Source organism: Pseudorasbora parva, chromosome 4 (genome assembly GCF_024679245.1).
Source record: "Pseudorasbora parva isolate DD20220531a chromosome 4, ASM2467924v1, whole genome shotgun sequence".
In the NCBI taxonomy this organism is placed as follows: domain Eukaryota; kingdom Metazoa; phylum Chordata; class Actinopteri; order Cypriniformes; family Gobionidae; genus Pseudorasbora; species Pseudorasbora parva.
Genome location: NC_090175.1, coordinates 49,071,605 through 49,083,224, shown reverse-complemented (window position 1 = coordinate 49,083,224; position 11,620 = coordinate 49,071,605). Strand labels below are relative to the sequence as shown.

The window sequence follows — 11,620 nt, the reverse complement described above, 5'->3', positions numbered from 1 at the left end:
AACATTTAAAATAATTATGTTTTAATAAAAAAGATGAAAATTATACACTTATACATACGATGAACTTTGCTGCCCCCTTGTGTAAGATTTTTAACGTCAAGGCCACCATATGCCAGCTTCAGAATTTATTTACATACCAATATGCAGTATATTTATTTATGAAAAAAAATAAAATAAAGAGAGATATAAAATGTTGCTTCTAAAGTAAAATAATTGTTTTTATTTGTCATTGCAATAATGTAAAAAAAAGTATAACTAAATATGAAAAACATTTCATTTCAAATTTCGTAACAAGCTACCACATTTTTAATTGGTCGCTTCTAATTTCACGGCTTTTGAATGTAATCCTTTTATATTACAGTTGTAATATAATTACATGTAAATGACAGTTTTGAAATAATTGAGAACATTTAAAATGTAAATGCATAAAACACAAAAATTGGATTCGCTTCACGATTATGCGTGTCATCCTTGCGCAGGGAACCATGCTAATCTTCTCTGTATCGATCCAATTTTAGTACATGTGCTGCCTAGACAGCACGACCAATCAGCGATTTACAACTATATTTATAATTCTACTACAGGCTAATAATGTGTACGATGGTAACCAAAATTAAGGCTAAGAGCTATTAGTGTGATTATATTGTAGAGCTGTTCAAGATACATCTTGAGAAGATCTAAAAAGAATAAAAACGTAAATTTTAAGAGGGTTTACTACTGTGGTAACAATTCTGGGAGATATGCAAAATACTTACGACCCTGTGGAGTGATTGGCCTCTCGTTACGCCCCGCCCCCTCAGTGTGTTTTAAAATCTGAAGCGGGCATCATCGTTTTTATGTATATCATTGTTTAGTGCATTCAGTATTAAGTTAATAGCTTTATTTTATATCAATTCAAATTATTGTAAAATTGTAATTATAATAACCTACATTTCGCAATGACAGTTAGTAATGGCAAGAAAGGCTGACATTAGCATCAGTTAACAATATCAGCAATAAATTGTTTAAATCTGTTTCGTTTTTTATATTTATCAATAGTCTGTGTATGAAATGCTGTTTATCAAGGACTTTTATATAGCGGATGTAGGTCTAACAGTGGAACCGGAAATACATTTACGTACACAAACATTTTGCGCGAAAATTTCTGTTGTCCATTTATGTACGCTCTACCACTTGTTTATATTAATTTGTCACATTTGATTTAAATTCACTGTCAAAACAGACAATACACCGCAAACATGGACGAATATGATGAAATGTACGGGATTGAAGATGATTTTGAACAACAGTTTGCTGATGAATTGGAAGTAATGGCTGAAATGGATCGTAAGTTAGAAATATGTCCATGTTTACGACTCTGATGGCATAATGGCTGACTAACTGCATTTAAACTTACCTACCTAATACAAATAACACTTACAAAACATGGTGTCAATGCATACAAAGTAATATCACGGTATTCTTTGAATACCTATATAAGTTACGTGAATATGACAAATACACCGTGCCATTACATTTAACATTAACGTTAATCAAATTGCACTGTCCTTGGCATTACCACAATAGTTTTTTTAAGACACAAAAAGACTTAAACTGCTCCTGGTTAGTGTATTATTATTATTATTATTATTATTATTATTATTATTATTATTATTATTGTGTGTATTTTTATTCAGCCTACAGTTAACGGCTCCTAAAGTTATATACATTGTCATACAGTTGTTTGTTTAATTTTTCAAACCATTCTAACTAGTCTGATTATTTAGATGACATGTTTTTATCAGCTGACTTTGCTCAAAATTGATATCTTAAGAAATATTGCAAGATATATTGTGTAATTTTTTGTAAATAATCACTTAGAATTTAAACTAAAACTGTTCATTTTGAATGTATGATTGTTTCTATGTGTGTATAGATGAGCATTCATCAGGTGCAAAAGTGTCAGAGTTTCGCAATAAGAAGCCAATCCCGCAGACGTTCGAGGAAGCCATTGTGTCCGGTGACGTGCCATCGAGGAAATCAGTAAACAACCAGCCTCCTGAAAGCATCTCACCTCTAGTATATGAGGAAGAGGAGGAGGAATCCCTGAGTTAGTACATATATATTGAATTTTACTTTACTTTACTTTACTTTACTTTATTTATAAAAGGACAATGTACAATTTTTAACATAAATGTTTCCATTTCATGTATTGTACCGGATTTAGCTCAAAGCTAATTTTCACCCGCAGTCCTTTGGCAGGTCAACAATAAAATAACATACCCAATACATATATACACAAATACACAATACAAAAAATAAAATAAAAATAAATTATTAAAACATTGTCAATACAAACAATTAAACAACAACCATGTCAGTGTTTACAAAGCTTACAAAGTTTACAAAAAAATTTTCTCAACCGCTACTCTACCGTTCAAAAGTTTGGGGTCGGTACCATTATTTTTCTATAGTTTTGACTATAAAGTCTCTTATGCTTACCACGGCTGCATTTATTTAATAAAAAATACAGTAAAAATTGTAAAATTGTGAGAATATATATATATTACAATGTTTAAATAATTTCTATTTAAAACATTTTTTTAAATGTAATTGATTCCTGTGGCTGCAAAGCTGAATTTTCAGCATCATTACTCATATGAATCAATCTGATATGATGATTTGTTGCTCAATAAATATTTAGAGTTATCAATGTTGAAAACAGTTGTTCTGCTTAATATTTTTGTGGAAAGCATGATACTTTTTTTCAAGATTCTTTGGTGAATTGAACGTTTAAAAGAACCATGTTTATTTGAAATATAATTCTTTGTAACATTATACTTTTTTTTTCTCTGTTACTTTTGATCAATCTAATGCAACCTTGCTGAATAAAAGTATCAGGGTGCCTTCCCAATGCTGTACATTCACAAAATATTTTTATGATGTTATGTGCTGCTGATGCTTTGAAACCAAAACAAAAGTGAGGTGAGCAACACTACTATGCATTTTGCTGCCTACTCCTGCGACATCCTTACCGAGCAACAAGGGGTAAAAAGCTGCTGCTGCTTAGATGATGCAAAAGCACTGCAGTTCAAACCCAAATTATCTAATGTGAACACAATCCTGAGAGAGAACTCTGGTTCAGACCAGCCAATCGAACCTGTCGAAAAAAACAAATCGTACTGACCCTACACTTTTGTACGACCCCAGTGTAAACTTTGTGAGAGTGTATAAAAGTAATGCTGTATGTCTAATGGTGTTTGTGGTTTCTCACAGCTCCTAAGCCCAAGAAAAGAAGACAAGATGTGGCAAAAAAGCTTCAGTTTGGGGTTGAACACAGTGATGACATCACCCCTCCGTCCTCCCCAGAGGTTTACGACAGACGAGTGGGAGATGGGTAAAAGTTTATGCTCATCACAGTTAATCTGTGCAGCTGCATGGAACACATTTCACATCATACCATTACAACCATTGGTGTTTCACACTTTATTTAAAGGTGATGTAGTTATATCGTACTTACTCAAAAGTACTGAGTAATATTAATTAACTACATTATATGATTAGGATTTGAGTTTGGTTTAGGGATAAGATTAGGGTAGTGTTAATTTAATCAGCTATTTTTTTATTTAGTAGCAGTCTTAATCCTGTCACATGTGCTTTAGTTTTTATCATATTTAGTAAAACTTGTACATTTTTTGTTTACTCAAGTTTTAGTTGACTAAATGAACTAAAATTTCATTCTAGTTTTCATCAGTGAAAACATTTTCATGATGCTGCATTGATTGATATTCTGATTATTTTGCTTAAAATTATAACCACAAGGATTGTTGTGTTTTGAGAAATGAATTTATTGTTGCACTTTAACCTATAGGCCTAAGGAAAAAATAATGTGAAATTCCACATTAATTTAATGTTTTTCAAGAAAGACTTTGTAAGCAAGAAAGACTTTGTATCGTCACACAGAGTGCAGTTATTCAGGAAACACAATCGCAAATATTCAAAAGATTCCTGATTGGATTTATTACAGTTCATCACTGAGAAGGTTTGATGGCAGATTTAGTCGCACTGACTCGCACAAACAGCAGAAGCGGCTCATGAGTTGTGACAGAACACAGACAGACTAAATGACACTTTAACAGAAAATCTCAAATGGAGATTGCTGAAATGCAGTTTACTTGTTTATCGGTGTTTTCACATCATCCGTGCAAAAAGAAGAGCTTGTGTGCACATGGTTGCCAGTTTGCAAGTTTAAGTAAAACACTAGCTAGAGTACGTGTTATTAAGCTCTGATTGGGGGATTTAAATGATAGAAATCTGGCAAAACTCAAACGTTCCTCTCAAGTTTTTTTTTTTTAAATACACTGTAGTCTCGTCTTTTTTCGCCAATGAAATAGCATGTTTATATAGTCACCGTTATTGTTTATTATTACACTGCTTTGTGAAATACTTTATTCTGATTGGTCAATCGTGCATTCCAGCGGCATGCTATTCCCAAATAACAACCGCCAAAGGTAACAGATGCATTGTAAATAAACTAATAAAATATTTAAACTCAAGACAATATTTTACATAACATTTGCATCATCTCGTCTATGTCACGGAAAAAAGGTAATCAACAAACATTTTTCGTCATATTTTTGTTAACGAAATGAACACTAGGTTAGGGTTATATAGTAACGTGCAACTACGTCTCCTTAAAATCTTTTTTTAAAATCTTTTTACAGACCTGCAGTTTCCCTGTCCTTAAGTCCAGATAGACCAGCAGCCACAAAAATAACAACCAACGTGTTAGATATTAGTGGACTGGCTGCATTACAGGAGTCACCAAAGAGGGTTACCTCAGCTAGATGTCATGCCCAGAAACGGCCCCCTGCAATTGGAGATTACATCACAGTCACAGACTCCATGGGAAACAGAGTCTACCTTAAGAAGAAAGAGGATGAGGAGAAGGTTTCGGACCCTACCAATAATTATACTTTATGGCTTGCTGGAGTTCACTGTGTGAAGTTTATTGATTTTTTTCTTATCCTTTTTCCTCAGACACCAGACCCAAGAGCCTTCCGTAACTCACTGAATGGACTAGGGCTGCTAGCGGTTCCAATAGAAGTGCTGAAAGAACAAATTACAGAGAGAGTAAGAATATGTGTGAACATGCAGGCAAACCTAAATAAATCATTTGGGGGAAATCCGTCTGAAATCGATTTGTTTTTTCAGCGCCATCGACAAGTGGTGGAGGAATCCCAAAGATTGACAGAACTTATGAAAAGGTGCGTGCACATTTGTATGTGGAATGGACCAGTCAGTTCTTTACTCTTCTCTACTCTTTACTCTTCTCTACATATGTTAACTCTGAAATGACTTTTTAGTGGTATCGATCCAGAGCTAATTGCAGAAGAGCAGGCAGACTCTGGTGTGGATGGCGATAGCGGGGAAGATGAAGGCTCCTCCTCGCGGCTGTGGGTGGATCAGTTCTCGCCACAGCACTACACTGATCTGCTGAGTGATGATGTGGGTCGACCCACTCATTTAAAAACAAATTATTGACAAGCTTTTGCCCTGTAATTATTTACATTGTCTCTCTTTCTCTGTAGTTCACCAATCGCTGTCTGCTGAAGTGGCTGAAGCTTTGGGACACTGTGGTCTTTGGGCGAGAGAGGAAAGCCCGTACGGCCCCTGCAGAAGTCAGATCAAATTTTACAAATGGTCAAAACCAAAACCAGGCCCAGCGTTTTAAAACCAAGTCTCAAATCACAGAAGAGATACTAGAGGGTGAGCTAGACCAGTACAAAAGACCTAAATTTAAGGTGAGTAAACCTGAACAACCACAACAGATTTGTTATATTTATATTCGGTTTAGACTTACTTAAATGAACCCTTTTATATTTGTACTAGAGATTAACATTTCAATTACTTTTTGAGTGTTAGATTTAAGTGTTTATATATTTTATTGTTTGAATGTATTTATTTTAGTTTAAATGTATTTATAACATTTAGATTTTTAAAAAATAATGTATTATAATATTAAAATATATATTATATTTGTTATATGTATATTTATATTAAATATTTATAGGAATATATTTATTAGATAAAATGTAATTAATTTGTGAAAAAAAAAAAAAAAAAAAGTACTATCTAGAAAAATATTTTAATATTGACCATAACCATGTTGGCTTGACAGTGATCAAATGTTTTTTATTTTAAAATATTAACACAAGCTGCTTAATACGTGGTTGGACCATCAGAGAAGTAGTGAATGTAATGCTACAACTTGTGGATTTCCTGTTTTTTAGCATGTTCAGTGTTGTTTAACTGTATCATACACCACAGGTGGCACTCTTATCAGGTCCTCCTGGACTGGGGAAAACCACGCTAGCACACATTATCGCAAAGCATGCTGGTTACAATGTAGTAGAAATCAACGCTAGGTGAGAGGATGCAAGCCCAGGTGCCAAACAATTTTGAAATAGAAGTATTCAGGTATAAATATCAACACTAATAGTGCTGATCTTTTCTCAGTGACGACCGCAGTGCTGAGCTCTTCCAGAAACGCATTGATACCGCCACACAGATGAAGTCAGTTCTGGGAGCCAATGAGAAGCCCAACTGCCTTATTATAGATGAAATTGATGGGGCTCCTGCTGTAAGATCTGCTCTTGGTTTTATTGGTTGTTTTTAATTCAATGGCTTGTCTAATTCTTGCTGTTTCTGACTTTTTGCTGTTTTCATTTTGGCTCAGGCTGCTATAAATATTTTATTGACCACCCTGAACCGGAAGGATAGCCGAGATGGAGAGGAGTCAGGTGTTAATTCCTTGAAAAAGAAAAAGAAGAAGCAATCTGTGCTACTTAGACCAATCATCTGCATCTGCAATGACCTGTAAGTCTTATGTTTAAGAGGCATATGTAAACGTTTTGGTTGGATTTAAAATATTTGACTTTCTGCATTTTCCCAGTCAACTATTAAACTTTCAGAAAACATACAAATAATGTCCAATGCAATCTCGGAACAATAACATTCAATGGTAACCCCTTACAATGAGATCTCATTTGTTAATTGTGTTAATGCATTAACTAGCATAAACTAACAATGAGCAATATATTCTAACCTTTGTAACTGTAAGTATATAAAAATGTGCAATGTTTAGTTGCATAAACTACTTTTAACAGATATAACTTTTGATTCTAAAATGTATTAGGAGATGTGGAGATTAAAGGGTTAGTTCACCCAAAAATGAAAATTAGATGTTTATCTGTTTACCCCCAGTGCATCCAACATGTAGGTGTGTCTGTTTCTTCAGTGGAACACAAATGAAGATTTTTTTTAACTCCAACCGTTGCTGTGTGCCAGTCATATAATGGTGTGAATGGGTAACAAGTCTATGAGAGCAAAACAAAGAAAAAAAAAAAAAACATGCTTAGGCAACGTGCACAAAAACCCTGCTGCTCCTCACGACACATTGATTTGTTAAGACACGAACCGATCGGTTTCTGTGAGAAGCGGAACAGTATTAATGTTTTTTTTTTTTTTTACCTCATATCCCGATGAGTCTCATCAAGTTTTCCCATTGGCTGTGACTTCCGTTTGGTGAGGTCAAATAGCGGCGCGATCATATACATACATTATGTAGATCCTCATTCCACCGATCCGCGCAGGCACTAATGAGGAATCTCTATATATATATCTATGACTGCGCCGGTTTTTGACCTCACCTAACAGAAGTTACAGCAGATGGGAAAACTTGATGAGACTCCTCGGGATATGAGGTAAAAAAATTATATAAATACTGTTCGGTTTCTCACAGAAACCGATCGGTTCGTGTATTAATAAATCAATGTGTCGTCGTCAGGTGCAGCAGGGTTTTTGTGTATGTTGCCTAAGCATGTTTTTGCTTTATATGACTGGCACACAGCAACGGTTGGAGTTAAAAATCTTCATTTGTGTTCCACTGAAGAAACAGACACACCTACATGTTGGATGCACTGGGGGTAAGCAGATACACATCTAATTTTCATTTTTGGGTGAACTAACCCTTTAACAGATCATTGTAAAGTGTTACTCATTTAATTATTATTGTGCATCACCATCGCAACATACATTAGCACTGGGAAAATCAATAAAAGTAATATAATCCTTTTACCTGTACTTTTGTCAGTTATGTTCCAGCTCTGAGGCCACTGAGACAGCAAGCTTTTTTATTGGCCTTTCCCCAGACTCTGCCCTCCCGCTTAGCTCAAAGACTGTCAGAGGTGACACACACATGCACTCACATGTCTACACAATGATTTCATAAACGCATGACTGTAGAATCATGCAAGCTTTTGCTCTTTTGCGTAGATCACACGGCGCCAGGGTATGAAAGCAGATACAGGCACTCTGATGGCCTTGTGTGAGAAAACTGACAATGACATCCGTTCTTGCATCAACACATTACAGGTAAGAGAGTTGGGTGCCTTCTTAAAACTTCTCAAAGTTAAAATATTGGTTTGCTTAATTAAATGTGTGTGCAGTTTTTACACAGTCGTGGACAGAAGCAGTTGGATCAGCGCAGCGTCAGTTCTATGTGTGTGGGATTGAAAGATCAAAACAAGGGACTCTTCTCAGTTTGGCAGGAAATCTTCCAGCTTCCTCGACTGAAAAGGTGCTCCAAAACACAATATGCCAAGCACATGGTCTATTCACTCAGCCCCTACCCTTGATAGCTTTTCAGTGCAATGAAATAAAAGCATGCTATTATGTCACTATTTAAACAGAATCTTTTAAATTCTTTGATAATGATTATTTTTCTTATTCATTGAAAGACGACATGGATTATTTGTATTATTTGTAATGTAAACATTAATTTGTGACAGCACAGGAAAATATTTTATTAATTTCCTGTGTATCCTACCAATTTTTTTGGGGAGTGGGGGTAGGGGGGTATTTAGGATTTATGAGTTTTTGTCTTTTTTCTTTGACAAGTGGCAAGTGTTTTAAAAAAAATGTAATCAGAATTTTGTGGGAATAAATGGGACCTTGAAAATGTTCTCTTTACTATTTAAAAGTGAAAAGATACAATTAGAAAAAATGTGAAAGCTTTTATTTTTGCCACCTGACCAATCACACTGTACCACTGATTACTGCATTTTTATGCATTATTTTATGATGTTGTTATTTAGAAAGCGGATTGGTGGAGATCCTTTAGGTGGTTTTGATGAAGCTGGACCTAAAGATGGTGCACAAAGGATTCAGCACATTTTACATTTGGTCTCATCTTGTGGAGAGCACGAGAAACTCACTCAGGTAACTACAGCTCTATGTTCTATGCTCTTTGGGGTACAGTTTAAAGAAGAATATCAAAATCATACCTAAGCAGTGGCTCCAAAGTATTTAGACACATAAATCACAATTAATAGTTTGCTTAAAATAACAAAATATCAAAGTAGTTAATCACATTAAATATAGCCATGTTCCTAAAATGTTTGGCAACCACTACGTGTTGTAATTTAGTTTTGAACTGTATACATGTTGTTTTATCATTTAAAACCTCACAAGCTTTTTATTTAATTTTTTACTTAAACTGTGTCTGTTGTTTTTTTTAAATAAATAATTGGTGGGATATATTAGGCAGCAAGTGAACATTTTGTCCTTAAAGTTGATGTGTTATGAAAAATGTTCAAGTGTAAGGATTTGAGCGCATTTGACAAGGGCCAAATTGTGATGGCTGGACAACTGGACAAGAACATCTCCCAAACTACAGCTCTTGTGGGGTGTTCCCGGCCTGCATTGGTCAGTATCTATCAAAAGTGGTCCAACGAAGGAACAGTGGTGAACCGGCGACAGAGGCATGGGTGGCCAAGGCTCAATGATGCACATGGGGAGCGAAGGCTGACCTGTGTGGTCCTATTAAACAGACGAGCTACTGTAGCTCAAGTTGCTCAAGACGTTAATGCTGGTTCTGATAGAAAGGTGTCAGAATACACAGTTCATCACAGTTTGTTGCGTATGGGTCTGCACAGCTGCAGAACAGTTAGGGTGCACAAGCTGACCCCTGTCCACCGCCGAAAGCACCAACAGTGGCACGTAAGCATCAGAACTGGACCACGGAGCAATGGAAGAAGGTGGCCTGGTCTGATGAATCACGTTTGAATTGATGAATCTTTGTTAAAGCTGTGTTTTGTTGTTTGATTAACATTAATGACATTAACAGAATCCGTTTACAAAAGAGTGTTTTTTCAGCCAAAATGATTTACCCTCTCTCTTCTTTAGGGCTTGTATGATAACTTCCTCAGCATGAAGCTAAAGGACCCTGGGATGTTGAGTGTGTGCACAGGTCTTGACTGGTTGTGTTTCTCTGACGTGCTGAATGAGTGTGTGCTACATGGACAAAACTACTCGCTCATGCGCTACTTCCCGTTCCTTCCCGCTGCCTTCCACCACTTATATGCCGCAAACTCTGTCCCACGCATCAATTACCCACACAGTCACTACGAGGTGAGAGAATGCAATAGACGGTGAGAGCGTCTCTTCACCCTTATCCTTAATAGCCTATTGTCCTGTGGTTCCCCTTTCTACCTTTCTTCAAGTTGCACACTTGACCATAAGTCCTCAAAGTCCTCACTGCTATCATGTGCCTCCCTTCCCTATGACTGTCATTTTTTTAAAGAAGATATTCATACTTTTATTCAGCAAGAATGCATTAAATTGTTCAAATGTGACAGTAAATAAATGTATAGTTATGTATATTGTTTTTCTTTTGAACTTTCTATTCATCAATTTTTTTTATCACATTATAATAAGCAGCACAAGTTTTCAACAGTGATAATAAGAAATGTTTCTTGAACAGCAAATCAGCATATTATAACTATTTCTGAAGAAATCATGTGACACAGAAGAATTGTTCGAATTGTAATATTTCTCTTTTTACTGTTTTTTGATATATGCATCCTTGGTGTAAAATAGACTTCTGTAAAATAGACTTCTTTAAATATGTAAAAAATATTTATTACCCCAAACATTTGAGCAGTTGTGTATTTTCAAGCAAAAAAGAACTGTATTCCACATTTGCGGTGTTGACATCAGTTTAATGATTGTCTACCAATTTGATATGATAATATGCTTATGAACTCCATTATTTAAAAAGTTTCTGCAGAGGGTTTGCTAATTTGTGGGATTTGGCTAGCATCAGCCACACACCCTGTCTCCAAAGTCCTGCCCAAAGACATGTCAGCAAACTCAAATGTTCTAGAAATGAGAGGAATGGCCCAGACTTTGAGGCCATTTAGATGTCTAGCCAATCAGAAACACTCTGGCTAAATTATTTCACATGTTTGGGATTGTGGATTTCAAGTATGCTGACATGTCTTTATAAATGATAATGAACTTCAACTTTATTGTTTTCAGGCTTTCACTAAAACTCAGCAGACAAAAAATGCCCTCCTTGCCATGTTGAATGACATCCCACCTGCCATACAGAGCCGTGTTTGCATAAGCAGTCTCTGTTTGGACATCCTCAGCCTTCTCCTGGAGCTCATCTCCCCAAAACTACGGCCGGTGAGTCACTTTAAAGTCTGTGTGCAAATAAGGTAACAATGAAATTACTATATTAATCTTGATAAATTGCGAGTTGGTTCTAAACGATTTCCTAAAATGTCAGAAAAAG

The 11,620-nt window shown here is 35.6% G+C and overlaps 1 protein-coding gene and 1 non-coding gene across 2 annotated transcripts in view; one reads left to right on the top strand and one right to left on the bottom strand.

Annotated features, from left to right (window-relative positions):
• Window positions 1–434: 434 nt before the first annotated feature.
• Window positions 435–541, bottom strand: LOC137074224 (U6 spliceosomal RNA). Its single transcript, XR_010904948.1, has one exon. It is a non-coding gene; the product is annotated as a U6 spliceosomal RNA (small nuclear RNA).
• A 566-nt stretch (window positions 542–1,107) lies between these two features.
• The window catches only part of chtf18 (CTF18, chromosome transmission fidelity factor 18 homolog (S. cerevisiae)), a 26,992-nt gene continuing 16,479 nt past the window's right edge, over window positions 1,108–11,620 (top strand). Inside the window, exons 1-17 of the mRNA XM_067442111.1 lie at window positions 1,108–1,326; window positions 1,916–2,089; window positions 3,256–3,376; window positions 4,704–4,929; window positions 5,020–5,112; window positions 5,194–5,246; window positions 5,346–5,487; window positions 5,571–5,783; window positions 6,310–6,407; window positions 6,499–6,622; window positions 6,719–6,858; window positions 8,135–8,228; window positions 8,317–8,415; window positions 8,490–8,620; window positions 9,138–9,261; window positions 10,228–10,452; window positions 11,362–11,511. Of these exons, the coding sequence (XP_067298212.1) occupies window positions 1,239–1,326; window positions 1,916–2,089; window positions 3,256–3,376; window positions 4,704–4,929; window positions 5,020–5,112; window positions 5,194–5,246; window positions 5,346–5,487; window positions 5,571–5,783; window positions 6,310–6,407; window positions 6,499–6,622; window positions 6,719–6,858; window positions 8,135–8,228; window positions 8,317–8,415; window positions 8,490–8,620; window positions 9,138–9,261; window positions 10,228–10,452; window positions 11,362–11,511 (2,295 nt within the window). The 5' untranslated portion in view covers window positions 1,108–1,238. The remainder of the gene's footprint in view (window positions 1,327–1,915; window positions 2,090–3,255; window positions 3,377–4,703; window positions 4,930–5,019; window positions 5,113–5,193; window positions 5,247–5,345; window positions 5,488–5,570; window positions 5,784–6,309; window positions 6,408–6,498; window positions 6,623–6,718; window positions 6,859–8,134; window positions 8,229–8,316; window positions 8,416–8,489; window positions 8,621–9,137; window positions 9,262–10,227; window positions 10,453–11,361; window positions 11,512–11,620) is intronic.